Raw genomic sequence first — 27884 nt, 5'->3', positions numbered from 1 at the left:
CGTACGGTGGTTGATCCGAATCTGCACAAAGTTCATACCCATGAGATTCCTACCTAATTGCTGACCTGAATTCCATCCATGCGATTCGGTTTTATCTTGGTACTACTGATTGAGGCTGACCGAATCATGGTACTCATCAGACTGGCCGTTCACTAGCATTGCTGCACAGATTCTAGAGTTAGCCCAGATCCCCGCTACTGTTTCAAGACTCCCGCCATTTGTGCCAGCTGGTGTGAATCCTGGTTAAGTAAACCTAGATCAACTAGCAATCAGACAAGATGTTACTAGGATGGAGACGAGTCGTATTATCTCTTTAAAGAGGTTGAATAAATACTATCGCGAAGGTGGATATTATACATTGTACAAGTAAGGAAAAAGGCGTGAAGACCCGCCCGGAAGCAGGTATAGAGAAAGCGGAACATCTGGATGATCTAGTACATCACTTCGACATGATGGCAGACATCCACTTTTGCTCATCCGTTCTATATCAAAAGTTAGCATATGCACCAGGATCACAAGAAAGTAACAAACATACCGATCAAAGTGGAGGAGCATCCCTAGAACAGGGATCAACTGCTTCTGATAAGTTTTATCCTTCTGCTCCAGGAATTGCAGTAAGACATTCTTCAGATACATGTAATCAATTGACTGGGTATTCGGCCCGGTAGTGGCAGAGGGAGTCTCGCTCCGACGAGTCGACGCGCTGCGGTCTTGACCAGACGGAGAGAGTGGACCACGTCTAGAACCGGAATCAATCGATGACCGTGAGGACTGTCGACCAGACTCCAGTCCACGGAGGCGAACATCTTCACCCAGAGTCTTGTGAGATTTGCGGAGTTTCTCCAGCCGGTTATTTGATTCTTCGACAGAGCGACGAAGCTCGGCTTTGTCCTTCTCCAGGCTGCGAACTTGTTTCTCGCTTTCGTCCAAGGCTTCCCGTAGGCCAGCCATGGCTTGCTTAATTTCTTCGACCTCTTGAGTGGACCTCTCCGAAAGGAGCTCCAGTTCGTCGCGACGACGACGCCAGTCCTTTTGGGAGTGTTCGAGCTCCTCCTTGTCTTCTTCGGCGGTGCGCAAAGCCCGTTCAGCCTCTCGCACCTTGGCTTTCAGTTCTTCCATCTCCCGCGCACGGCGGCGGCCCTGAGCGCTAGCCTCATCTTCAGCCCGGTCTCGTTCTTCAACCGCAGCTTCCATACGTTCCTTCAAGTCTCGAACCTTGGCGTCCGCGCGACTCTCGCTATCATTGAGGAGGCGACGCATCGTCTCACCTTCGCGGGTACGTTCGCTCAAGAGACGGTGCGCTTCAGCGAGCTCCTCCTCCAGGCTATCGCATCTTTCGCGAGCTTCCTTCATCTGCATAGCCATCTCGGCGGTCTGGTCACGCATGTTGTTCATCAAACTCTGTGCACTGGTGTGCTGTGCCGTCTTCAGGCTGATCTCTTCTCGGAGACCTCCAAGGTCCTTGTTGAGCTGGGAGATTTGTTCGTCCAGTTCACGGATCCTGACGCGAGAGCTCTTCAGGTTGTTTTGACTCTTAGCGAGCTCTCCCGCAGTCTTATCCTTAGCATTGATAGCGTCCTGCTTCCTTGACTCAGCAGATCGGAGATCAGATTGAGCGACATTAAGGGTTTCTTCGGCTTTCAGACGACTATCAGTCTCTTGGCGAACCTTCTTGTTCAAGGTGTTCACCTCAGTGTCACGTTCAGAAATTTTGGTCTTGGCGGTTTTCAGTTCTGCACGCAGATCTTCGTGCTTGGACTCAAGAGCTCTCAACTCTTTGTCTTTGCCAGTAAGGGTTTCCTTCAACGCCTTCAGCTCGGATGATTCAGCCCGGAGGTTGCGCAACTCGGGTTGGACTTTTTGGAGGGTTTCGCGTAGGTCGGTCAAATCCTTGAACCGGGTGGTAGCCAGTTGCTGAGCGGCCGAAAGATCTGTCTCCAGGGTGGCTGCTCGGACCTTAAGACCCTCAAACTCCTCTTTGAGCGAAGTATGCATCTTCTCCGAGTCAGCGGAGTTCGAGGCACTGCTGGTGCGAAGATCAACCAGCTCCCTCTCTAGCTTGCCAATGGTCTCCTCCAGGGCAAACTTCTGAGCAGTGAGCTCTTTGATCTTGTCCTTGGCCTCGACATGCTCCTGCCCAACATTGACAATATCGTCACGCAAAGACTCGATCTCCTCCTTCAGGTCTTCCTCTCCCTTAAGCTTGGCACTAAGCCGGTCGATGGCCGCCTCTTTATCAGAGAGCTGCTGAGTGAGAGACTCAATTTTTTGCTTTAGTTCTTCCAGTTCTGCAGTCGATGCAGCTGGAGATTTAGCTGGCTCTGTCTGCAGGGGCTGCTCGGGAGTAGTGTCGGCCGGCTTAGTTGGCTCCTCAGCCGCCTTTCCGCCCTTCTTCTTCTTCTTGTTCTTCTTCTTGCCTCCACCTCCGCCGGCGGTTTGAGCCGCGGTGACGGGCTGCGAGTCTTCTTCGGGGGCAGCTGTACTAGACACAACAGCCTTCTCAGCGGGGGCTAGGCTCTTGCGGATCTCCTCGAAATCGGCGGTCTCTCCAGCAACAACCTTCTGCTTAGAAGACAGCCAAGCTTCGTTGTCTTGCAGGTTAGTGTCCACAAAGTCGATAATCTTTTGAAGCTTGGTGCAGCTTTCGGTTTTTTGGGTGATATCATGCTTGAGGGCTAAAACGGTGGTTTCGGTGTCCTTAAGCTGCGTCTTGACGGTATCGACTACGCCCTGCAGGACAACCAGACGCTTCTCGCTTACATCCTTGGCTTTGTTGGCCTCCTCTAGCTGTGAGACCAGCTCCGAGTTATTATCGGCCTTCTCCGCCTTGTCAGATTCAGAGGCTTGAGCTTGAAGCTTCTCAATCTCATCGCTTTTATTTTCCAGGTCTTTCTTCAGCTTCTCGACCTCGGTGGTGGTACTTTCGAGAGAAGACTCAACGGACACAAGTTTCTTCTTGAGTTCGTCGACGTCGCCCTGCTTCGAAGTCTTCAGACTTTCAATTTCGGCATCCAGTTTATCCTTGGTGTCCCTCGACTCTACTAGTTCTCGGGTGGCCGATTCCAAGTTCTGCACCATACCCTCGGTAGATTCTCTGGCAACTGAAAGATCTGTCTTAAGCTTCTCGACTTCCGACTTGAGGCTATCGACCTCTTCCTGCTTTTCTTTCAATTCACCTTCCAGTCGAGGAACCTCATTATCGTAGGAGAAGAACTCCTCGCTCGATTCTTGCTCCCCGTCGGGCGATTTCTTCTCTTCGGGCGCAGCTTCCTTGGTGTTTGCTTTGAGACCCGCGACTTCATCCCATGCCTCCTTCGTGGACTTTTGAGCCTCCTCCATTTTCTTTTTGTAGTCGTCTCGTTCGATCGCAACTCGCTTCATCTCGTCCATGACCATGTCAGTCTTCAGTGACATCTGGTTGAGATACTCCGTCAAGGCCTTGGGCTCGCCGATCGAGGTAAGAGGGGTATTTTCGCGTAGGGCTGCTTCAAAGGGTTCGATGGAGAGGACGCGAGAATGCGCCGCGCGGTACGCTTTGAGAAGTTCTAAACAATACCAAATATTAGCTCACTCCAGGTTCATTTAATAGCAGTCATTCCTATCTCATACCATGGTATCGTGATTCCAGCTTGTCAAGTCGGCGCAGCTTGGCCTTGACATCTATAGGCAACTCCGCGGGGGCTGGCTTGTTGGTCTCCATATCAGTGGCAGGTGCAGCAGTCTCCTTCTCTTTGTCGGTTGTCTTTTCTGGCGCATCAGTCGAGGATGGAGCCGTCTGGCTCTCTGTCTCCTCGGTTCGATCCCCCGCCGAACTGGCCACTTCGGAGGCCGGGTCGGGTGTCTCTAAACGAGGCGTACCTGACCGACTGGACTCATCGTCGCCAATCGCAAATTCCGCTTCGAACTCTTTCGGGTCGGGGCCCCGAACTGGGGTTCCAGTGTTACGTCGTGGGCGGGACCGTTGCCCTGGAGGAAGATTACTGTTGGCCGGGCGGCGTGCGGAGTTGGAGCGGGAGATATTATCCTGAGCGGATTTTTGGCGGGCCTGTTCCTCTGCTATGCGCGAGTCAATGGCGTCGCGGAGCCGCTAGAAGAGGAGTCAGTATGTTGGCTGTTGGCTCGGAGTTGGTCTTGTGCGGGCATTGCGACGTCGTGCCGGGGAACTGAAGTAGGGAAAGTTACCTGAAACATCACCGCGACAGGTCTTTGGACCGAGACCACCAAGTGTACAAGATCAGAAACAAAGAAAAGTAAATTGATGAAGAGAAGTAGGAGGGAAGGCGTGGGGAGCATGGGGTCAATGAAGTGAATCCGGAAGCATAATCGGGATCGGACATGTTGGCCAAGACACAGCTCGGGCCAAACACTACGTATGCAGCGGCGCAGCGGGATATGACAGGAACATCAGATTGTCAACTGGTAGATAACATACTCACAGGCTATTCTTTTCAAGATGCAAGGTTCTTTTTCCTCTTTTTTTATTCTTGCAAGAACAATCCTACTTAGGATTTCTACGAGGGTTATATTTCGAGTTTAATGTTGAAATGTAATGCAGGAACGTTCCCCAGTGTGTACCGGGACCGAAACTATATATAGCCAGGTACCACTACACAGCACGTAGTAGTGGACTTGAAGATGAACACCAAGATCTTATCTAGAGACTTGGGTACACTGTTTCAATTTCCGGATTTGATAACCTTGGAATTATGTACATTATGATTGGTCAAACTAATTCCATAAAGAACCTTCTACATCTCTCATACTAGAGTGCAGTACAGAAGTACCCAATCGAAAGCCTAGCTCCACCGTTTATACGCCTAGACCAGCCCACGTTTTAGCAACTAGAGTTGGTACTGGTACGGTGACTGAATATCACCTACACTTCAACTTGGTTTACTCTTTTCTTAACCTTGGAAACTCTGATCAATTTTTCTTATCAAAGGTCACTGTAGACTCTTATTGACCCGATCGACAAAGTCACCTGCCTCGGGAGCTTGTCATCCCTGCAGGTCGGACCTCTGCTTCCCCTCATCTTCCTCCATCCACCGATACCAGGGCCCGCACGTTTCCGATGCCCACACACATGGTGGCCCAGATAGGGTCGAATTTGAGTTAGTGTGGTTAATACCCTGGTTCGCGACTGGTTTTCTTGGAAAAGCGGAGCTTTTGTCTCATGCCGGGACCACACGTCATGCCCGACCTAGCCCCATCCCTCTCCTTGAGCCTAACGGCCACAACGGCCATCACGGCCACAGCTTCACTGGTTTCTGCACCCTCCCTCGCTACCTCCGTCCTATCCGCTGCAGATATTTCCTCCTTTTCCCCGCCCTTTCCGCCGCCAATTCCGTCAACAATGGCGGGGTGGATCGGCTGGGTGTTTACCTTCACCTTCCAAGTCATCCCCCGGGCTCTGTACTGGCTCATCACCTTCACCACCATTACACTGCCCACATGGCTATTTACGCTATTTTCTATGAGCCTCACCTTCACCATGAACTTCACCACCCTGTAAGTCTCCTCTTGACCCCGCTCGTCATGCCGAGATACTGGGATACTATATACAATGAAGTTGCTGATAATATGACCTATAGCATGTTGATACTCCTGGCCGTGGTCTCGACCGTGAGCTGGTTCATTCGCTACCGGTTTATGAACATGTACAGTCGCCTACCCCCGGAGCCCCAGCGCAAAGAAGCCCAGGTCGACCTCTTCCCCGATACACAAGATGGTGATTCCAAACCTGGATTGGCCAGCTACCTCGACGAGTTCCTGAGCGCGATCAAAGTCTTTGGGTACTTGGAGCGACCGGTGTTTCACGAATTGACTCGGACTATGCAGACCAGAAAATTGATCGCCGGCGAGACCTTGATGTTAGAGGAAGAGAAAGGCTTCTGTTTGGTGGTTGATGGCCTGGTTCAGATCTTCGTCAAATCAATTCGTGAGGGCAAGCCGGGGGTGGAAGAGAATATACATCTGGATGATGTGACATCGGAGGATGAAGAGGACAATTCAAACGGTCGCCAGGGATATCAACTGCTGACCGAGGTGAAGAATGGCGCGTCCATGTCGTCTCTCTTTTCCATCCTGCAGCTGTTCACTGAAGATATTAAATTGCGCAACACACATAGCCCAAGCTCCCGCAGCTCGAGCGTAGCAACGCCTCATACCCCACGAGCCCCGGACTCTCTTCCAGTGAGTCCTGGTATCGACATGCTCGGGAGCCCGCAGTCGAGAGCAGGTGATTATACCAATTTGACGCCCGGTCTTAATGGTCATAGCGATTCATTACCGACAGTGCCTCCATTGAACCTGGGAGAGAGCCATGCTACTCTTCCTGGGCGACCCCAGCCGCAGTTGGGTCGGCCGTTTTCCAAGCGAAGAAAGTCGGTACATCCAGATATTGTCGCCCGAGCCACGGTGGATACGACCATTGCAATTATTCCCGCCAGCGCGTTCCGTCGTTTAACTCGAGTTTACCCAAGAGCGACCGCCCATATTGTGCAAGTGATTCTGACGCGTCTTCAACGAGTGACATTCGCAACTGCCCACTCCTACTTAGGCCTAGGAACAGACGTGCTCGGCATTGAGCGACAGATGTCGAAATACACCTCTCATGATCTACCCAATGACCTGCGCGGCGGCGCTTTGGACCGGTTGAAGAACAAATTTATGCAGGAGCGAGACCGCCTCGGACCTGAAGAAGTCGGCAAGGGCATCGCCCTGCATAACCCGGCTGTTGGACGGAGGCGCCGTTCCAGCAGTTCCCTCCGAAAGGAAGCGATTTTACAAGCTCGTATGGATGGAGGAAGCCGAACCCTCGCTCTGACACCCCAAAGGCGACCCCAACCTCGCTACACCGAACGCGATTCGAATGGAGTTAGCCCTGGTGATTTGCTATCTACAATCCAGCTATCCCGTTTTGGACCTCGTCACGATACTATGGGACATAACCTTGCGAGTCCCTTGACGGAGCGAGAACGTCCTCTGTTTCGACCGGCTGCTGGCATTGATGGCCTCTCAGCATCTCCGTTCCAGCGAAAGGAGTCAGTTGACGAAGAAACGCTGTTCCGCGAGTCGATTCTGGAATGTATGATGAAAGGTATCGGTCTGATGGAAAGTACAAGCGATGCTCTTCGAAAAGGCAGCCATGCTTCCGGTGATGCATCTCCCAGGCTGCTGTCGTACGACTCTCGGCGACAAAAGGCTGTGTTCTCTAATGCATTTGGCTTCATCGATCCATATGAAGAATCCGGGGATGGCGAGACGGAGTCCATGATGTCCATGTCTGTGACCAGTGCCGGTGGAACATCACCGGTGATCAATCTGCGCGAAGAGTTGCGCCACGACATTGAAGTCGTCTACTTTCCACAAGGTTCAGTTCTTGTAGAACAGGGAGAGCGCCACCCGGGCCTTTACTACGTGATTGACGGATTTTTAGATGTGGGTGTCCCGGTTAATGAACGGGGGGATGACCTCGTTGGCTCGTCACGTCCTTCTGCATCGAATCCACAGGAGGAGCTCTTCCCTCCATTGGGCCGAACTACCACCGGATCCTCACGTACTTCTGGCGCAACAGGCACAACAGACTCTCGCCGCAAGACCCAGTCGCGCAAGTCACTATATATGATCAAACCCGGAGGAATGCAAGGGTATGTCGGTGCCCTGGCCTCCTATCGCTCATACACGGACGTCGTTGCGAAGACAGATGTCTATGTGGGATTTCTACCTCGTGCATCCTTAGAGCGGATTGCAGACCGATACCCCATTGCGCTATTGACCCTGGCCAAGCGTCTGACAAACCTCCTTCCTCGTCTGCTCCTCCACATCGACTTCGCACTGGAGTGGGTGCAGGTAGGCGCGGGGCAACCGATCTACCACCAAGGAGATGAGAGTGATGCGATTTATCTTGTGCTGAACGGTCGTCTACGGTCTGTTTTGGAAGGTCCAAATGGCAAGATGACCGTGATTGGTGAGTATGGCCAAGGCGAGAGTGTGGGCGAACTCGAGGTTATGACCGAATCTACTCGGCCATCAACCCTACATGCAATTCGAGAGACCGAGTTGGCAAAGTTTCCTCGATCACTGTTCAATAGTCTGGCTCAAGAGCATCCAGGCATCACTATCCAGGTATCCAAGCTGATTGCTCAGCGCATGCGTGACTTGGTAGCACACCCTCGGTCTGAGAAAGGAGTTGAACAAGCTCATGTTGGCGGCGTCCAGACTGCGACATCGAACGTTAATCTCCGCACAGTTGCTATCGTTCCAGTCACCGCAGGAGTTCCGGTAGTTGAATTTGGTCATCGGCTGCTGAATGCCTTGCACCAGATGGGTGTGCCAAGAGGCGTGACTTCACTTAACCAAGCTGCGATTTTGAACCACCTAGGCCGCCACGCTTTTAGCAAGATGGGAAAGCTCAAACTTTCGCAGTACCTGGCAGATCTCGAAGAGAAGTATGGATTGGTGCTTTACATCGCTGATACCAATGTCAATGCGCCCTGGACACAAACCTGCATCGCACAAGCAGATTCTATTTTGCTGGTGGGTGTGGCGGAGGCATCATCCAGAATTGGAGAATATGAGCGATTCTTGCTTGGCATGAAGACGACTGCGAAGAAGGAGCTGGTGCTTCTACACTCTGAACGATACTGTTCGCCCGGGCTGACGCGACGTTGGCTTAAGAACCGGCTGTGGATCAATGGTGGTCACCACCACATCCAAATGGCCTTCCGCTTGACTACTGAGCCTTCCCATCCTCATCCCAAGAAGTTTGGAACTGTGCTCAAGCAGCGTGTCCAGATCCTACAAGCGGAAATCCAGAAATACACTTCACGACGTATTCAGCAGACGCCCTTGTATTCAGCACAGACTCCTTTTAAGGGCGATTTTCACCGCCTGGCTCGCCGACTATGCGGCAAATCTGTCGGACTAGTACTGGGCGGCGGAGGCGCCCGCGGCATAGCACAAGTCGGGGTAATCAAGGCGCTTGAGGAAGCTGGAATTCCGATTGATATCATTGGCGGGACTTCCATTGGTTCATTTATTGGAGCTCTGTATGCACGAGACGCCGATGTGGTCCCAATGTACGGCCGTGCAAAGAAATTCTCAGGCCGAATGGGGAGTATGTGGAGATTTGCGCTGGATTTGACCTATCCAACGGTCTCCTACACGACAGGTCATGAGTTCAATCGTGGAATCTTCAAAACTTTCGGTGACAGCCAGATTGAGGATTTCTGGCTCGAGTTTTACTGCAACACTACCAACATCAGCCGGTCTCGCGCGGAGTACCACTCGTCAGGATACGTGTGGCGGTATGTGCGTGCGTCCATGTCATTAGCTGGCTTGCTTCCTCCCATCTGCGACGAGGGTAGCATGCTACTTGACGGAGGGTATATCGACAACCTCACTGTGGCGCATATGAAGAGCCTTGGCGCCGACGTTATCTTTGCCGTCGATGTGGGCTCCATCGATGACAATACACCCCAGAGCTACGGCGACTCACTATCCGGATTTTGGTCGATGTTCAACCGCTGGAATCCCTTCTCCTCTCTCCCAAATCCGCCTACATTGTCTGAACTCCAAGCTCGCCTCGCCTATGTCTCCTCCATCGATAACCTGGAACGGGCCAAGAGCCTCTCCGGATGTCTTTACATGCGCCCGCCGATCGATCCATACGGAACGCTGGACTTTGGTAAATTCGACGAGATTTACCAGGTCGGATATGCATATGGCAAGGAATTCCTCGATCGTCTTAAGAACGAGGGATCTCTTCCTATTCCCGAGGAGACGGAAGAAAAGCGCAAGTTACAGCGGACTATGGCTCCTCGAAGAGCTAGTATTTGAGAGTCTTGACTGTATCGCATCGCCCCCCCCCCCCCCCATTTTGTTTATTCGTTTGATCCTTGAGGCGTTGACCTAGCCCGGCGTTCAACACAGCCTACGCTCTCCAAAGATTGGCTGGAGGTGGCGTTTTTATTACCTTCCAAGGTTGCAGGTGTTGGACCTGCCATTTGAATTGCATAAGATACACCCATTTGCATGCTAAAACAGTCACTTTGACTATTGGTGGTCACGACCTGTACATACACAATAGAAATACCATGAGTTAGGCTTATGTCTATCTTAATAGACCAACTGTCGCGGAGTGCGTGTTGTACCCAGGGAATCCAAGCCTGAACCCCAGAGTAGTATAGGCCACTAAATCATGGTCAGGTATAAAGTTCATTAAGTAGAATAGGAAGGAATTAGAACATCAGTTCACGCCCACATCAACTGACAACATCCGCCTCGAAGATATATGTACTTTACCAACCGGACATCCAGGTGAAAGAGGACCAGAGTCCAAATCTCCCACCATGCACATTAGACTATGGGTACTACAAGAGCTCACACAACAGGGAACAACAGATACATCTGCATCTGCACAACACCCACGCAGTCCGATTGGACAGGGCGCCAGACCTGAACCCAACAAGGTAGTACAGATATACCACTCAAGCAGAAATCAACTCGAAAGTTATTCAAACCGTACCAGTCGGAGTAGCAACTTCAGCTGGGGCATCAAGTGGCGGCCGAGTTGCAGCAGCAGCATCTGGCTTTTCAACCACAGGCTGAGCAGGCCGTCCCCGTTGATAAGCCCGATGAGCAGCAAACTCGAGGAATATTCCAAAGAAGGTCATAATACTAGACAATATTAGTACCGGAGCAGAGTATATGGAGTGGGACGAATAAGGAAAAAAAAGAAAACCTGGGAGTGGACATACAAGGCTAAGAAGATGAAGGCCTCATTCGCCCTCTTGCGTCGGCAGGATATACCAGGCGGAGAATCGAAGTAACACGAGTGCCAGTTGTAGTCTTGGGCTGCAAAGATAAAAGCAGTCAACCATCTACCGCGGTACATTAGTGGTTGGACAAATTTATATGGAGATCCCAGGAAACGTACAGGTAGGAGAACACGACATCAACTAGGATGACCATTTTGCTTAAGATTGAAGGGCGGAAGGGGGAGATGAATGCTGGGATGAAGCAGACGACAGAGAAGGCGGCCTGGTTTTGTTAGCGATTTCAGTAAATATAGAATATTTGGGGCTTGGTATATCTAGACACGTACGATGACTTCTTGGTAGATGATATGCTGTCCGCGAGGACCTTGATCGATGAACCACGAGGTCAAGCCTAAGACGATGACAGCACTGCACCACTGCATAGCCCTAAGGGCTAGTTGCAGTGGTCTGGCGACAGACGTTGAGAAGCGCATGACGAGGTATATGAGATACGATGGTAGTCAGAGGATGCACAGGTCGTATCCAACCGAATATGAGTAATATAGTTGATGAAGATCAAGTGAAGAATACAGTATCCAAGAATGTGGCAACCCACGACTTTATGTTCTTCAGCGCATTATCGGTTAACTCGGACACGAGCATGAGATACAAACACGCCGAGTCAATAGGACGTTAAAGTCCACACCAACACCGCAATGTAGTCGCTTTCCCCAGCTGCGTCATGATTGCATGAAGTCATTACCCGAATCAGAACCTAATCCAGTTTGCACTTGCAGGTACATAATTGAAACGCTTCACTTCAAGTTATATGGCTTCACGCTGTACGAGCTTGATATTCTCATCTAGACCAGCACAGCAATTTGCCAATTCTCCGAGTGCTTGACTTCTTATGGGAGAGTACCATCCTGTGCGCAAAGAGCTCCAGCAAAAATGAAGCTTAATTGAAATAACCAAAATCACCGTTCGGCATACCGCGGAACAGCTAGGAAACGAACACCTGATAAGAGCCTAGTCTTGAACGTAAGCCAATCATGAGACTCCTTCCACTACGTACATATCACACCACCTCGACAGATGTGGGAACGGAAACAATAACCACGGAACGAACGGCAGACTAATGAAGTGGCCAAAATACTAGATAGATGTTGTGCTACCAAAGACCGAGGATCTCCCTGCATGGATCAAATATTCTTCAGCTTCAGAAATTAGGCTGTTATTACAATACACCCTTTGAACCCTGACAGTGTACGAAATACAAAGGTAGCCACGAGGAATACTAATACTTGCGATATAGTTAATGGATCAATAAGGTATACTACACTTGACCCCACTGGAGATCAGGATCTGCGCCAAGTGGGATGATCTTTAATTCTTGTGACGACACATGACGGTCATACTATTGGTCGCAATATGGTACGATGCAAGAAGTCTACCTAGGCTGGACTACAGTGTTCGGTTAAGTCGGCTTGTGTAACGGATATCTGAGCTGGATAATAGCCCAGACGTCAATCCTGTTTACGACAGGCTTGGCCTTGTAAACAAGAATTGGGTACTGTCAACGGTCAAAGAGCGCCAATGTACCTGGACGTTCAGGGAGAAGGTTATGAAGCCGGTCTCGAATTGATATACATGAAGTACCAGACAGCTGCTTAGGTGCGATAAATACGCAAGGAGCCAGTATACCTCAATGGCATCATTGATAACCCAAGAGGAATCATCTACTCAAAATCTGAATTAACCCTTTCATTCAAAGTAAACATGCCCATTGCCTTAAAATCCTGCAACTTGACTCCATTTGCGCCTGAGTTTTGGAACCCTTTCATCTGCTCCTGTTTACCAAGTAGCATTACCAAGATCGTGCTCCTATGAAGACTTAGAACCAAATCAAAACAGGACAGAAGGGGAAAAGCGTCGACTCACCTTAATATACTCACTGCCCTTCTCCAAGTATTCTTGTCGGGTCACAGACGACCGACCGAAATCAGCTCCAGAAGCCCACTGTGCCGCGCCCTTCCAAGCATCCAAAACGGGATCAGAGGCCCGGCGCACATTGAACTCCGCATTAATGGGCAGATACCCACGAAGTTCGCTACGGAACCGTTCCTCAAATCCAGAGAAAAGGGTGTTACCACCCGTCAGGAAGACATCTTTCAGGAGTCGGGCACGGTCCTCGGTGCCTGAGAAGCGCTGGTTCACGATATCAGCGGCAATTTGAATCAGACCGGCCTGGTCCACGCCAGCAATAGAAGGCTTGAACACGACTTCGGGGACACGAATACGTTCCACATTCAAATGAAGCTGGTGCGCTTCTCGCTGGCTTTCAGGATCAAAGGGCCAGGGACCACGCAGGAACCCATGGACAAGACTCTTAGTCCAGTCGGTCTGTGCGGCGAGGGTGTGGTTCTCCGTGAACTCGGGGTCGTATTGGAGTAACTCCGCCTCGGCGCCATTGAGCATGGCACCCAGGTCCTCCTCTTCCTCTTCGTCACTCTGGTCGCCTGTCGCGACGGTTCGGTAGACACCCCAGTCATCGTCGTTGGCACCAAAGTCATCGTCATCTCCGCCGCGGCGGCGTTTCTTGGGGCCATCGGACGCCAAGTTGGCCAGGGTCTTCATACGCTGTTGGCTGGCAAGAGACTTTCGGTTTCCAAGGTCGGCCTTCATGCGATCGCGGTCCTTGATTCGTTGGAGGATAGACTATACTCGTTAGCACCTGGCATGAGAACGATAGTTGGGGCCACACTTACCTGGCGGTTAGCTCGTCGTTCTGAAATCCAGGCCTCAAAATCGTTTTCTCGCTTCTCTCGGTCAAGACGTTCCTCTTCTTCAACACGAGCCTTTTCACGCTCCTTCTCGGCCTTAGCACGCGCCCGCGCATCAACATTCGACTTCATTAACCGTTGGTGACGCTTCTCTTTCAGACCAGCTTCATCAAGCTGGTCATCCGGAATGTCAAGCATCGGGAAGGACATCTCCTCAGGCTGCTCTTCGGTTTCCTCAATGCCAAGATCCTTGTTCCGAGAGCGCTTGATGGATTTCTCTAGGTCACGGATCATGCGCTCAAGATGAGCCTCATCCTTAAGCTCTTCACTCTCAAGGATGCGACGAATCTCCTTCTTTGTTTCAGACGCCAGGGTTGCCTGTATACTCTTCCAATACTCAAGTTCCTGCTCCTTCTTCACCAGCTTTTCAAGACGCATCTTGGCCGCCTGTTCTTGTAGTCGGCGCCCACTCTCTTTCTTCCGCTCCGCAATGCGAGCAAGCTCTTCTTCAGTCTTCTCGACAACAATGTGTTCGGTGAATGGGTACTGAACAACACGATCGCGGTCCTCCAGGCCCGTCCAATCGAGATACCCACTCAGCTCGCGGTCGTAGTCTTGCGATACGTAACAATGATTGCGTACCAAGTCTTCCATTTGGTTATCAGTGATACGCGCCGGGAAGGTCGGGTACTTCAACTTCATAAGCTTCATAAGGTATTCGGCATTTTGCAAGCCGCCCCAATTAAGCCTGGTGCAGTTGGACAAAAGCGGTTTCCCGCCTAGCACAGGAATGACATGTGTAGATGTATGCGACGAGGAAACAACCAATCCATCGGTTCCTTTGTTGTAGCGGTATGCGAAAAGCGAATCAATACCATAGGATACAGACGGCGCAGAGTAACATTCGAAGAGGATCTCGTTCATCACTAGAAGGTGTTAGTTCCGACCGATAACCCAATCACCAGAGTAACATACTTCTCCTCGGATATCCCAAGTTGGCGATTGGTTCAGTCATAAGAATCGGCCGGTCGACGCCGCCGTTTGAACCGTCAACGCCCAACTTCAGAAACATGTAGTCCAATACACCCTCCATGACATCCCAGTTACCAACGACACTGGAGCCAGGATCAAAGGCGCCACGAAGCTGACCCCGGGTAGTCGCATCGAGATAGGCATCGTGTCCGACAAAGTTGCATTGGCGATTCAGCTTGCGATCGCGGTAACGACTCATGACGGGAGGGATGACGAAGCGCGGGTTCTTGTCAAAGGACCAACCGGCCTTGACGAGATGGGCACCTACGAGAAAGCCGTTAGCGATAGATCCATGCAGCCTTCTGTATTGAACTGGACTCACCATTGTCGATAACAATAGCACTGGTGTCGGGATGGACCTTGCTCCGCTCAAATCCATCGGTCTGTGGAGCCTGGTAGCCCTTAAAAGGAAAATCTTGCGCATGGTACGGCTCAGGTGGAGGTTTTGCAGCGGGCTTTTCAGTGGAATTGGCCGCAAATCGGGTCGGTAGAATGGTTTTGACCGAAGTGATAGTCATGGTGGGCTGCGCCGGTGCGGAAACCAGGAGCTTCAAGGTCGGAGATCAGTGGTGAGAGATTACTGCATGGCAGGGGCAGAGAATATAAGAGAAATGTAAAGGTAAAATTTAGGAGACACAATCCCAGAAGTAACCGGAAAGACAAAGCGGAGACCAATGGCGTAGAAGTTGGAGGTTGAGAGTTGAAAGCCGGAGGTTTGGTTTGCGCCAAGAATGGGGAAGCGGTGATGCGCTATCTACCTTCACTGCAGCTTCACTACTGTCTATTCTCTACTACTCTATGTGCGACAAGCTTTATGTAATATGCGATTAAAGTAACTAATTTCATTCAAACATTGCTTCGTAATATCAAAATGGGGTTCCTAAGTAGAACCTTGCGGTGAGGGTTCTTTTAGGTTCTCCGTAGCTGCAGTGCATTTTAGCATTTAGTATCGGAGATATTGATAGAGACCGAGAAACATACCCTCTAGATGAAACAAAACATTAGACTGGTAGTTCTTAAACATCTGAGCCACCAGCTCGACGTTCATATTCTGGATATTGACCTCCTGCGCACGATTAACAATGGATGCCATGTAGCATTAGATACTAGGACATACCTGAAGGCCCTTGTTCATGACCATGACAGCCTCATTGAGTTTCTCCTGGATCTGGATTAGCCTCTTAAACCACGAGATGACGAACAGCATATCGCGACTTACGACATTGGTGATGATACGCGAAAGCAGCACGGACTGCTGGTGCTCATGAGGGCTCTCCTAGGTGAAGTTAGCTCAGTCCACTAGACATCAACAAAAAAAGCAAAGCCTAGCATTATGTTGAAATGACCTACCATGATTCTGCAGTCTTGGTAGGTGTACTTGTTTGTTGGTTGTAAAGAAGCAGATCGGGATGATTTGTTTGGGCGGTCATGTGAGACCCGATTGGCCCTTTGTGGTCTCCCCTCACCAGAGCTTAATTGTCCACCATCTACTTAATCTACCACTATTATATAGACTGGTTGGCTTCTTTTCTCCTTATAACCCCCAAATTTGGCATCTATCGTGATCCCATAATGCCTCCCGCAACCCCCGCCAACGACGAGGCGCACCAGCAGCTGATGAACCAGCTGGACATCGGCCACCTCCACAAGCCATTCCGCAACCCACACTGGAAGCCCTCCCAGCGTCGCAATCGAAACCTCAAGCAGATCATCGCGGAGAGTGCCCGGAAAGAAGCGTCCGTAATGGCAACTCAAGCCAACTCGGGCGCGACCACCCCCTTCACTGCCACGGGCAGCACAACGGCCGATGGAACACAAACCCCAGCAGAAGGAGCTGGCAAGACCCCCAATCTGGCACAAGCTTCTCAAAATCTGTCCTCCCTAGTTCTGGAGAAGAATGCGCGCGCCAATTTTCCGACCGTCACCTATACCAACATCGAATCTGCGCCATCGCTGAGCGCGGCTAATCATCGCCATTACTGCGATATCACCGGGTTGTCCGGCCCCTACACCGACCCCAAGACACGTCTGCGGTATCACAACAAAGAGGTCTTCGGAGTGATCAGGACACTGGCACAGGGCGTACCAGAGACCTACCTAGAAGCGCGTGGGGCACACACCGTCCTGAAATAAGGGCAGCCAAGATGTTATTTAATGAGTTATGATCAATTTCAAGGGCGAGGAGACATTTGTACGAATAGAATATGATATTGGATTCAAAGCCTCAAACTAATACTATGGCTATTACAATGAATGTTCGGCCAACACAGTCAAGCCCTTTCCATCCCACCTGTCCCTTTCGAAACAGGCTCAAGAAAGCGCTCCGGCTTATTCGTGACCGTAAAATTTTTTTATTCGCCTTGCGCCAGGTGGCACTCAACTAGTACCGAAACTCCACAGAAGGGAATATCAGTTACAACACCCGAGGGTGTTGTCGTCGCGGCGTGAATATACAGGTACGAGTACCTGGTGCAAATGGACAGTGTCCAGAATAGCTGTTCGTCCACAGCTCAGACCAACATTCAAGTTTGAGCTTTCTTCTGGAACCACATGAACTATTGTATTTTGCTGAAATCAAGTAGTACTTTGATCTCGACCAATGGCTTTTCCAGCTCGGATGATCAAGTCAATCGTGAACTCGTTGTGTGAAGGAAAAGAAATCGGAATGACCGCTCGAGCGGCTTAACCATCCAGTCCGACCGCCTTCGGTGGTGGGCAGAAAAAAGGGTTTCTGTTTACGGCGAAATCATTGTGATTTCCATTTGCAATTGATCTTGTTCTCGCGTCCTTTTCTTCCTTGTGCCTATTTTTCAACGTGATTCACGTCAGTTACGACATATCCCGCCAATATGCCGAGCATGTGGCTTTCAGAGCACCAGAGTAAGTACTTCGTCGCCCTGAACTGTGTCGCGCGACACTTGTCCAAGTGCAGCGAATTGCAGCCTAACTACGAATAAATTATGACTGACACTATTTCTAGAGTTTGGAGTGGTCTTCTGCTGTGCAGGTATGCCCACTGGCTACAGCGAAAGCAATCGCGACAAGCCGTTCATGCACAAAGAGCAAAACTAACCATGGTGGTATAGGTGGCTTGTTCCTGTTCGGAGGTGTCCTTATGTTCTTCGACCGGTCATTGTATGTCTTCGTCCTGGATATAATGAATTATTATAAATATGCGACAAAATGCTAACAGCTCTCTAGACTGGCCATGGGCAACGTACGCCACAATCCCCACTCCCGGCCTCCCTAATCCCTCCCACTCACATACTTCAGATCCTCTTCCTTATCGGTCTCACCTTGATCATCGGCTTCCAGAAGACCCTGGTCTTTTTCTCCCGTCCTCAGAAGCTAAAGGGAACCGCTGCCTTTTCCGCTGGCATTATTCTCATCCTCCTCCGCTGGCCGCTTTGTGGCTTCATGATCGAGCTCTATGGACTATTTATCCTCTTCGGTGATTTCCTGATTACCATCGGTCAGTTTGCAGGCAATGTTCCCGTTATCGGACCGTATATCCAGCGTGGATTGGAGGTCTTGGCGGGTGGTCGGAGCAATGCCGAGTTGCCCGTATAAGGCTGATCGGATTGCTTCTGACGTGATCTTGATGAGTCTGAGTTGTCAGCATACGTGGTAGATGAACACTTCCAAATGTGCATAATATTTTGCAGTGGGCTGGGCATTATGGTAATCCAGTTGTGCATTCTGGCGCATGGTGGACAAAGATGCGACACGAAGTCTACGTTTTAGAAACACTTGTAATTACTAATGATTCCTATTTTGCATTTTTCCAGTATGGATCTTCTGATATCAGTAATCTGTGGTAAATAGAGGAGCACTAACATATAAGACAGGGACATGAATCGGGTAGCGATCAGGCTAGACACCTACCCAGACTCAAGTGCGATAAAGCTAGAACAAGTGCATAAATCCAAATACAATAGCGAAAAGACAAGAAAATTCGATGCTCCTTTATTTGCTATTCTTAACATCTCATATTCTCATATCATCCTATCGGATGATTGCAACAATTTCAATACAAGGGCGCATTTAGGCCTTGTTAAGGTAGTCAACAAGGTTCTCGACAACGGTAGCAGCGTTGGTAGTCTGAACGTTCTCGCCGTGGTGGGCGATCATGGTACAAGAGGAGGCACGGACAACAATAGCGCCCTCCTTACCCTATTTCCCGAACCAAGTCAGTCATGCCATCTATCGGCGATTGCACGCCTTCGTATAGCCGAGGGGTAGGATGCATACCTTCTTGCCGTATAGGGAGCGAGCATCGGCCTTGATAGCGACGAACTTCTCACCACCGATGGAGAAGCCCTTAGCGAAGGCGTCGTCGGGGTTTGTGAACGCAACAGCCAGGGAGTTAATGTCATCCTGGGTGAGCTGTGGGTGGATAGGAACCAGTCAGTTTCATAATCCTCGTGTGACACATTGACCCCGCATTCCGAGTTTGTGTTTGACACCGGCTCCCGGATGGAAAGGGGGGAGTTGTATATCATACCGTGAAGGTAGGGGACTGGGCCTCAAGGCCAGAGAAGTCCGCGGCAAGAATACCGGCCTTGTCGAATTGACCGGAGCCCATCAGGCTGTTGGAGAATTGTCAGCATCGATTCGGGGGTAAGGTGTCGCCACATATTGCTATCGGGCATGAACACTCGAAGCTGGATGTAGCGGAGAGTATGATCGAGATAGCTCAAGGTGTGCTGGAGAAAGAAAATTAAAGACGCTAGTCGTACCTCGAGTCGACGTAGCCTAAACATCACAAAAAAGACGTCAGTGAGGGGGAGTGCGGACGGATGCGGTCATAGATGAAGCACCTACCTTGCCAGACTGCAGAGTGGGCGCCCATTTTGAAGTTATGTGTGAAGGGATTGGAGGGAAAAGAGAAGAAAAAAAAAAGGGTCGTGAGGAGATGCAGAGAATATAAGGAGCTGGGAGGGTTGGCAGTCGAAGTGGGGTGTGTTTGGCGGTAAATAAGACCCCGCCAACTCTGTTCAAAGTCGGTGTCGATCTCTCGAGAACGGGGCCAACCGGACCGTGGTTTCGACCACTTAAAGATACTTGGGAGAGATTATTGGACTTGGTCTTAAGAACAAACCAGAAATGAGGCTCAATATTAGACACCAGAGTCCTAAGCTTTATATGTCCACTGACCTTCCAAGGTTTTACGTTTAAGTGACTGCCTGCATAGCCGATCAACCTTGCTCTACTTCCGCACGCATGTCATTCCACGTGTGCCTGGAATGAGGGGCTCTTGTGATTTGCAATGCTTCCCCTTCATTGTTCCAAGATTCTGCAATGCATAGGTGTCAACGGTTAGGGCCCCGGGTTTGTGGGATAGCGGTGTAGAACCCACTGATCGCTTCGCTTGAGTCATTCCAATAGCTTCCGTGGTCCCTCTCACAGTCGGGCCTACTATAGACCGGGGTTAATCTATATGTTCTCTAGGGCCTTTCCAACATTGGACAACACTGAGCCATGTGAATTAGAAGTTCGCTAGACTCACAAATGTTTCAGTAAATTACGAGTTAAGAGGGCTGTTCCATTGTGTATACCTATGCGAAACCCCTTTCGCACCTTTTTTTCACTTGCTATCATTGGAAAAAGGGCCGTTGACTGGGTATCGAAACTGATAGTTGTTCTATCTAGAAGTGATTAAGCTCCGAGAGGAGCTTCGTTAGATCCCGTCTTCCCGCATATGCCGACCGTTATCTTTATGTAGATACTATGTAAATGCCGAGCTTTGACTGGCACCTGAAGGCACAGCTTTATAGAGATGATCCTTCACGTACAAATAATGGTTAGGGCACATTAGAAAAGGAAAAGGAAAAAGAAAACGATAAAGAAACCTTGGCAAAGGCCAAAGCCAATTCGGGGATTAACATGGGGGACTTTCCGTGGGTTTCATTGGCTCAGTCAACATGTAGATGCCTTACAATAAGTACTCGATACAGGATACAATCGCATGGACTACGCGTTCGATGCTGATCAACTCTATATGTCCGAGAGCAACATGTGAATACCATCTCTGCTGCCTACTCTACGTATTTAGGTCAACGCGTTCCCATAAGTGGACCCACATACGTAGGCCCCTAAATGTACCTGGTCTTCGAAACCTTGGAAACTCTATATCTTCAGGAATTTGTTGTTAGGAGGTCATTTACCATTTCCACCAAAGAGACACAGGTTCAACAAGGATCTAGAGTATAATGGAGGACATGTTGCGGTGACCGCTTCTTTAGCACACACCGCTCCTGCTTTGTACATGAAAAAAAAAAAGCAAAACCTAATCAAAGAGTGCCCAAACCTGAGATTTACTTGAACCCTACAATTCAGTTGATAACCCTCAAGCTTCAAATACTGTACCACTCGAACCGATCGAATAACCCACGGCGGTTAAGTACTAGGAACCTGTCCAAACTCGGGGTTAACTCCCGCATTGAGCATCGGCACGTTCAACGGCCGATGTGATCCGAGAAGCGGGATCCACTTCCACGCAAGCCTTTTGACAACTGGATCAGACGCCATCACATTTAATCCATTCGTCCCCTGCATAGCTATGCCCATCTTCTGGTCTCGCATATCGCCACCCATGGCCCTCTTAGACCCCGTTCAACCCAAGAGGCGGTCGGAATTTCCACACTGAGAAATTCTCTCTAAAATTACGCAGCTTCCTACTTATCCAAGCAGGCAGAATGGCGTTCAAATCCAAAGTGCCCGTGGGGTATCGGTGGCGTTCTTCAAATTGGTTCATTATCAGCTGTATTGCGATAGCTCTTTTTTCGGGTGCGTTGAGTAAAAGATCGGTTGTTTGATGATCTTCGTCTAACTGCTTCCCAGAGAACTTCCTATACAGCTACATCGTGCCCATCTTGCAGGTGATGCTGGAGCAGCGCTTGGGTATCGATGAATCCGAGCTACAAGCGACTACCTCTCTCGTACTAACCGTCCATGCCTTGGTTTGTCTCGTGGCTGGACCACTGACAGGCTGGTTGGCTGATAAAGCGCCAAACCGAAGGCTACCCTTACTTCTTTCATTGGGGGCCGAACTGGTAGGAACAGTGATCATCATGCTAGCACCGAATCGTATGATCTACTCATATCTCCCCAAAGTTATACCCCCGCTGACGTTCTCTAGTCCCCGTACTTCTTCTCGGACGCGCACTCCAAGCAATAGGCGGAAATACAGTATGGATTGTTGGCCTCGCTACTGTCGCCGATACAGTCGGACATGAGAACACGGGCAAGGTCCTTGGAGGAATATCATCGTTTTTCGTCTCCGGATTGCTTTTCGGTCCGATGGCTGCGGGTACCTTTCTTCAAGTACTGGGATACTGGTGGACTTGGATGGTCCCTATCCTGATGCTGATCATTGATATGCTGATGCGCGTGGTCATGATCGAGAATAAGAATGGCCACCGATCTCCAACAAAGGAGTATCTCTCTGACGATACTCCTTCAAATGAGAACAGCACACGAGGAAACAACGATGATCATGTTCATGAAGATGCGGCTCTTCTAGATATTCCATACCTGAATCATGATACATATTATGACGACGACGAATCATTACCGCCAAGAGAGGAGGCCCCGAAGAACAACAAAAAATCACCATTCACATCCAATATCTATACGATGATCTTGTCTGATTCCCGAGCTGCTGGGGGACTAATCTGTAATTTCACACAAGCTGTGATCTTGGTCGGTCTTGATACTACTTTGCCTCTTCATTGCAGCGAACAGTTTGGCTGGAACTCTGCCCGAGTCAGTCTGATGTTCCTGCTGCTCCAGATTCCGTCCCTTCTCCTGGGCTCTCTAACTGGCCTTTTGAAAGATAAAGTTGGCACAAAATTTCCCACTAGTGTGGGCTTCCTGACTGTCAGCGTTTTCCTTTGGATGTTGGGTACGGCCAGCAGTGATGGGCTGTCTATTGTCGGGACTGGACAGAAGGGTCAGGCGATATATATGGTTGCTATTGTCGGGATTGGTATATCACGAACATTTATCAGCGGATGTGGTACCATTGAGATCACCAGTAAGTGATTTGATCAGCACGGAAAAGACGATGTTATTTTCCGATTTAGAGACTAACATCAGTTGCGGGATATAGACGTGATGAAAGAAATCTACGAAGAACACCCCGAACGCTTTGGATCCTCGAGGAACTTTTCTTCTGGCTTTTCCATGACCAACTTTTGCTGGACAGCAGGAATGCTTGTTGGCCCTGTTCTATCAGGATTCCTCACCCGATCAGTTGGGTACTACTATATGAATTTGACTTGTGGTAAGTCTTCCGTGCTATCGTCCCCAAACGAGGCTAATATTTTGTTTTAGCGATTATATCTGCTGCAGTTGGGATGGTGGGAATGACATTTCTTCCAAGCAAAAAGAAACAGCCGATCGCTTTACCCTGAAAAGTCGAGCAAACTGTCTACTCTTTTGTTTTCTTTTTTTAGAAATGTTTGGCGTTTCGGATATTTGCTTTAGCTGTGCCATACCTATACAAGAGCCCGATTATATACATTCGGAAAATTTGAACGAGACCACGATACTGATAAACGACATTAACATTGCATTTATACATAAGTCTTGTTTCTATTCACACTGCGCATGTTTCATAAGTCCTATAAACCTTTTCCGCGAAATTCTCCGCAATCTCACGGATCAGGTCTTTATTCTGCATCTCGTCTACCCATCGTTGCGGAATTGCCTCAATCCCATAGAAAATACCCGCCAGGGCTCCATATACAGCACCGGCCGAGTCCGAATCTTCACCAAGATTCACCACAGCAAGTGCGCCGTCAGCCCAAGTCTCGAACTTGAAAAACGCCCATAATGCACATTCCAGTGTATCTATGACCCACCCACTGCTCTTGATATCAGCATCTGTCTTAGAAGTCCAACCCGAGATGACATTGTACTGCGCAAACCGCTTAACCAACACGGGATGAGTAAAATTGTAGGCAGCAAGCCTCTGGCTCAACTGTGCCTTTGACTGACCTGAATTGAATCAGAACCCACCAGTATTCATAAATTGTAGATTGACCGCTACATACCTCTCATAGCCCCGCAGATCACATCGGTATACGCCTGACAAGCCTCAACACAAGCAGGTGCAGGATGCGTAACCTGACTCTGCAACTTGGCAATGTGAGCCGCAGCTTCAGGTTCAAAGAACATAGCCACGCCAACTGGCGCGATACGCATAAGACTCCCGTTCCCCGAGAATTCATCCCTCATTAATCTATCGGAAATCATCTGGCCCGTCTCTTCGATGCCGCCCAATCCCCTCTTCAGCCAAAGTTTGAGCGCGCGACCAGTCGAAACACCAACATCCCACGCCTCGTCAGTAGTACTGAAGCGACCGTATTTCCACCATTCAAGAAAATACTGGATAGTCATCGCATGGTCGTAGAGTCTAGGACTGTCAATAAATTGTTGTGCTAGAGCGAGGGTCATAGCGCCGTCGTCAGAATAAGATCTACGTCTGTTAGCAAAGCGAATAATCGGATCTTGAATGTTGAAGGCATACCCAGCTGGTTGCTGAAATGGTCTTACAAATTCCAAATCCGTGATTGGGGCAAATGTTCCTTTTTTCATGAATTGGACTGGGCCGCCTAGGGCATCGGCTACGCAGTTTCCCCAGATTGAGCCTAAGACTCGGGATTTGAGCGGGACTGCAGCCATTTCTACGGTCATTTTCAGATTGGCAACTCTCGCCTCGACTGATCTGGTTCCTTATGGTAGCGGCGCACTCGGCTTAAATATGCTCGAGGCTGTGAGTCAGGTATACGGGGCGCAGTCTTTCAGTTTGGCTCCGCCACGATAATCCCCATCAAGCGTCATTGTCGATGGTCTGTTTGAGATGTAGAGACATGCCGATGTGTATCGATGTTTCTTTCTACAGACCCTAGGCTCTTTGACATGTATGGCAACCTTTGAAAGAAGCGCCAGGAGCTGCTGGTTCTAGTTAAAGATCGACAGCCCACTCTAGGCCCGTGGCTCGGACCACGACAACTGGGACAATGAACGGAAGGCAACGACATATGGGATTGTTAAAGAAATATTCTCTTTATCACTTGCAGAGGCTTCAAAGCTCTCAATGTGATATTGACCCTACCTGTGTTAGCGGGGGTGGAGAAAGATAAACAAAACCATTTCCCACAAGAATGATATCAGTATCCTGGCCCTTAAAGGTGGATCCAGTTCATATAAATTGGTGGAGATTGGAGAAAAGACGCGATTGATCAAAGTCATCATCAAAAATATCCCCATAATTTTTTTTAACGTTTTCTTCACTTTCTCCTGGTCATGAGAAGCGCGCCATTGGTACCGAAACAAGCTTGGCGTCACAAAGCGCACCACGAATCAAGGGAACCGCCAAAGCTGAAGACACCCTTTTCAGCCCAGCAAAAGTGGCGCCCGATTCACGCGATTTCCGCACGGGCTACCCACAGCGCGTGGTAAAAGCCCCGAGACCACTTGTCTCAAGTCCCTGTCTCAGTTTCGGGGAAGATGAAACACGCCTCAGCGGGTTCTGGCCCACACAGCGCTCTGAGTGGTCCGTTTAGAACGTGGTAGCGAGCTAATCAATCCCAATCATCACAATCAATTTGCGACGCTCACGCTCATTCGTCACGCGTCAAATAAGCATCTCGTACCTATTGTGGTTCTGGTGGCTCCTTGGTCTCTCAAGTCCGACCGTTGGGGCGCTAGTCCCAGGTCCAAGCCATTCAGCTGTGCGACTGATTCCATTTCAGCGCTGACCATGTCGCATTATTTGTTTCTGATTCCGTTGGAAGACCCTGGTTGGCTCTGGTTCACGGCTGGATTTGGCACTAAAATCCAGGATCGTCGTTGTTCTGGTCTGTTACAGTTGGAAGAATGAGATTAGCCCCAGTGTCTCAAGTACACTACTTGGCGTAACCCATCTCCACTCATGAGACTATATCGGCTGGCGCCACTCCTTCTGGTCCTAGTTTAATTGATTTAATTCATATAATCATCCCTTTTTCGCTTGAGAAAAAAACCTCTGGTTTTCTTCTATTTTGTGCTTCTTTACGGGTCTTCTGGAAGACCGTCCATTCCTTTCTTGATCAGGCATCTTAATTATATTCTATCTTCTTGACTAGTGATCAACTGGAGCCAGGCTGGACAAGGAGAGATATGGCTAGGGCTACGACTATGACCAGAACGCGAACTGTGCAGAATGAAACCATCTCCGTTCCGGTGTTGACATACACCGATGCCCTACCCCGGGATGACCTCCGCGATATCAATCCATCTGAGCGCCAAGTGGACCATACCAGACAGGCAAATTTCCCCCGGACTAGAGTGGCAGACGGACAGTCGAAGGAGCTAGGGGCCAGTCCGAAATTCGACTTTCAACTCACAGCGCCATTGGATGAACTCACACCCACGAGCGCGAGATCGTTTCGGAGCCCTGTGGGCTCACATACGATAGGCGTTGCCTTAGGAAGTCCAGGATTGATGCGTCCTCAGGATGAATTGCCTCCACCACGTTTCAATACAGGAGTCTTTAATGAAGGATCGGAACATCCGCGCAAGTCGAGCAAATGGAAGAAGATTGGAGGATTATTCAGAGCGAAGAATGCTATGACATCGCCCACGAACTCTCCACCGACTCCTCCGAAGGACGTTGGACCAAAGGACAGACCGAATACCAGCAAGGCTGCGCGGAAAGAAGATGTCAGCGAGGAATGGCCAAAGATCGAAGTCGAGCCTCAGGTCGGGCATAACATCAGCCCGAAACGAAGCAGGAAGTTTTCTATCTCCGGCAGAAAGGATTCAAGAGACAAGGGCGTTGCAAGCCCCATGTTGGATGTCAACATCCCGGATGTGCAAATGGAACGCTACAGCGTCATGTTTAGCAATGTCATGAACAAAAACCACAAGCCCTCACTGCTGGCCAGGAGGAGCAAGACGCTGGACAATTTACGTGTGCCAAGTGCTCAGGTAAGATATAACTCTTACTAGTGGCAATAATTGCGTATATTGACGCTCCCAGGACTTCTTGACTGCAAAGATACCTCCAGTTCCACAACGACGAGCCACCTCACCATCACATCCACGATCGAGCTTTACGCTATTCCCCGCTGCACAGCCATCTAAAGCTCCCCAAGGTCTCGGAGCACAGAATTTCTCCCGAGGCCCCAGTCCGTTGCTGAGATCCAATACGCTTCCCGTGAGCCCGAAAGCATCACCATCACCACGGGATCTACCACTCCCACCTAATAATAATAGCCTTTCTTCCTTCGAATCACCTGTCATCCCCAAACTATTTTCCGGTGGCTCCAATACCCCAGTTTCAGCAAACAGTTATCGCAGAGAAGACAAGCCTCTTCCAGCTATCAAGCCCGAGCCGCCGGTCGCTCGGTCGCGAACAGTGTCACCGCAGGTTCATGTCCCACAACCGAGGCGAACTCAATCAGACAGGAACATCAAATCGGGCAATCAAGTCGCTCAGCCGGAGAGGTCCACAACAGAGCCTATACGTTCCATCAAACCCAACCTGAAAGTCCAGACCCAGCTCAGAGGACCACCCACTCCAGCGAAGGATAGGGTAACGCCGAAGTCGGCATCAGCTCTATCAGCCATGACAACTAGGGAACACGTATCCCGTATAATGTCGCCAGCATTGGTTCAATCGCCTATGGAGATCAGATCCGCTCCAGCAAAGGAGATCAAGTCTTCACCAGCAAAGGTCTTACAACCAGTGGTTACAGAGCGCGAAGTCAGCAGTCCGGTCAGCAAGCCCAGGAAGAAAATATCAAAGATTGAAGTTTCCACTGCACGATCTATCTCCGTGTCGAAGGGAAAGAGACAGATCCTTGTTCCAATCGGGACACGGATGGAACAACTAAACCCTAATGAGCGCCTCGTTGAACGAAGAGCCATGACACCGACTATCATGGATGTGCAGTATGGACATCGACATGGGATTTCTCAAGAGCTGCAGATCGAGTCAATGTGAGGTACACCCTTGTTATCATCCCTTTCTTTACGGTCTACCTACGGTTTTTCTTGGAGTTTCTTTTTTTTTGCATGGTGGATTATCTTCTTTAACTTTAATACCCTCTTTCAATGGAATTTCTTTATGTTCGGGATTAGCATACTCATCGCGGATTCAAACCAGATACCAACATCATTCAAGCATTAAGAAACGTTAATAAACTTTGAAACTTGCTTATTCCTCTTACTATGTCCTGATTCTGCATGAAAAATGGCTCATCGAAGGTTATGCATGATCAGCTTACTGCTGACGTAGAACGACTTAGCCCCAGCA

General features: G+C 49.7%; 11 protein-coding genes across 11 annotated transcripts; 5 read left to right on the top strand and 6 right to left on the bottom strand.

Annotated features, from left to right (window-relative positions):
* Positions 1 to 439: 439 nt before the first annotated feature.
* Positions 440 to 4293, bottom strand: N7503_007868 (putative vesicle-mediated transport protein (Imh1); the record flags this gene model as incomplete). The annotated part of the gene is made up of 4 exons (XM_057067415.1): positions 440 to 482; positions 536 to 3545; positions 3610 to 4087; positions 4183 to 4293. 4 exons carry the CDS (start codon positions 4291 to 4293, stop codon positions 440 to 442), a joined length of 3642 nt encoding a protein of 1213 aa, XP_056921096.1.
* An 898-nt stretch (positions 4294 to 5191) lies between these two features.
* Positions 5192 to 9840, top strand: nte1 (lysophospholipase; the record flags this gene model as incomplete). The annotated part of the gene is made up of 2 exons (XM_057067414.1): positions 5192 to 5508; positions 5592 to 9840. 2 exons carry the CDS (start codon positions 5192 to 5194, stop codon positions 9838 to 9840), a joined length of 4566 nt encoding a protein of 1521 aa, XP_056921095.1.
* Positions 9841 to 10517: 677 nt separating this feature from the next.
* On the bottom strand, positions 10518 to 11254 carry N7503_007866 (MARVEL domain-containing protein; the record flags this gene model as incomplete). The annotated part of the gene is made up of 4 exons (XM_057067413.1): positions 10518 to 10680; positions 10761 to 10883; positions 10940 to 11043; positions 11108 to 11254. 4 exons carry the CDS (start codon positions 11252 to 11254, stop codon positions 10518 to 10520), a joined length of 537 nt encoding a protein of 178 aa, XP_056921094.1.
* Positions 11255 to 12614: 1360 nt separating this feature from the next.
* On the bottom strand, positions 12615 to 15093 carry N7503_007865 (actin-related protein ARP5; the record flags this gene model as incomplete). Its single annotated transcript, XM_057067412.1, has 5 exons — positions 12615 to 12644; positions 12702 to 13478; positions 13529 to 14469; positions 14519 to 14839; positions 14898 to 15093. 5 exons carry the CDS (start codon positions 15091 to 15093, stop codon positions 12615 to 12617), a joined length of 2265 nt encoding a protein of 754 aa, XP_056921093.1.
* A 362-nt stretch (positions 15094 to 15455) lies between these two features.
* N7503_007864 (DASH complex subunit DAD4) lies at positions 15456 to 15928 on the bottom strand (the record flags this gene model as incomplete). The annotated part of the gene is made up of 5 exons (XM_057067411.1): positions 15456 to 15499; positions 15557 to 15641; positions 15693 to 15737; positions 15795 to 15851; positions 15926 to 15928. 5 exons carry the CDS (start codon positions 15926 to 15928, stop codon positions 15456 to 15458), a joined length of 234 nt encoding a protein of 77 aa, XP_056921092.1.
* A 219-nt stretch (positions 15929 to 16147) lies between these two features.
* Positions 16148 to 16708, top strand: N7503_007863 (uncharacterized protein; the record flags this gene model as incomplete). Its single annotated transcript, XM_057067410.1, has 1 exon — positions 16148 to 16708. The coding sequence occupies one exon, from the start codon at positions 16148 to 16150 to the stop codon at positions 16706 to 16708; it is 561 nt and encodes a 186-aa protein (XP_056921091.1).
* A 716-nt stretch (positions 16709 to 17424) lies between these two features.
* N7503_007862 (uncharacterized protein) lies at positions 17425 to 18145 on the top strand (the record flags this gene model as incomplete). The annotated part of the gene is made up of 5 exons (XM_057067409.1): positions 17425 to 17455; positions 17556 to 17582; positions 17662 to 17710; positions 17777 to 17792; positions 17849 to 18145. The coding sequence occupies 5 exons, from the start codon at positions 17425 to 17427 to the stop codon at positions 18143 to 18145; spliced, it is 420 nt and encodes a 139-aa protein (XP_056921090.1).
* Positions 18146 to 18619: 474 nt separating this feature from the next.
* On the bottom strand, positions 18620 to 19427 carry pfy1 (profilin; the record flags this gene model as incomplete). The annotated part of the gene is made up of 5 exons (XM_057067408.1): positions 18620 to 18748; positions 18827 to 18961; positions 19080 to 19164; positions 19315 to 19330; positions 19400 to 19427. 5 exons carry the CDS (start codon positions 19425 to 19427, stop codon positions 18620 to 18622), a joined length of 393 nt encoding a protein of 130 aa, XP_056921089.1.
* Positions 19428 to 21273: 1846 nt separating this feature from the next.
* On the top strand, positions 21274 to 22992 carry N7503_007860 (uncharacterized protein; the record flags this gene model as incomplete). The annotated part of the gene is made up of 5 exons (XM_057067407.1): positions 21274 to 21364; positions 21419 to 21664; positions 21717 to 22613; positions 22689 to 22862; positions 22913 to 22992. 5 exons carry the CDS (start codon positions 21274 to 21276, stop codon positions 22990 to 22992), a joined length of 1488 nt encoding a protein of 495 aa, XP_056921088.1.
* Positions 22993 to 23177: 185 nt separating this feature from the next.
* Positions 23178 to 24265, bottom strand: N7503_007859 (ADP-ribosylglycohydrolase family protein; the record flags this gene model as incomplete). The annotated part of the gene is made up of 3 exons (XM_057067406.1): positions 23178 to 23578; positions 23635 to 24059; positions 24111 to 24265. The coding sequence occupies 3 exons, from the start codon at positions 24263 to 24265 to the stop codon at positions 23178 to 23180; spliced, it is 981 nt and encodes a 326-aa protein (XP_056921087.1).
* Positions 24266 to 25744: 1479 nt separating this feature from the next.
* Positions 25745 to 27572, top strand: N7503_007858 (uncharacterized protein; the record flags this gene model as incomplete). The annotated part of the gene is made up of 2 exons (XM_057067405.1): positions 25745 to 26554; positions 26607 to 27572. The coding sequence occupies 2 exons, from the start codon at positions 25745 to 25747 to the stop codon at positions 27570 to 27572; spliced, it is 1776 nt and encodes a 591-aa protein (XP_056921086.1).
* Between the last annotated feature and the right edge of the window lie 312 nt (positions 27573 to 27884).

This window comes from Penicillium pulvis (genome assembly GCF_028828015.1).
Source record: "Penicillium pulvis strain IBT 33274 chromosome Unknown contig_5_segment0_segment0, whole genome shotgun sequence".
NCBI classification, from domain to species: Eukaryota; Fungi; Ascomycota; class Eurotiomycetes; order Eurotiales; family Aspergillaceae; genus Penicillium; species Penicillium pulvis.
This window is presented reverse-complemented; position numbering and strand designations above follow the sequence as displayed.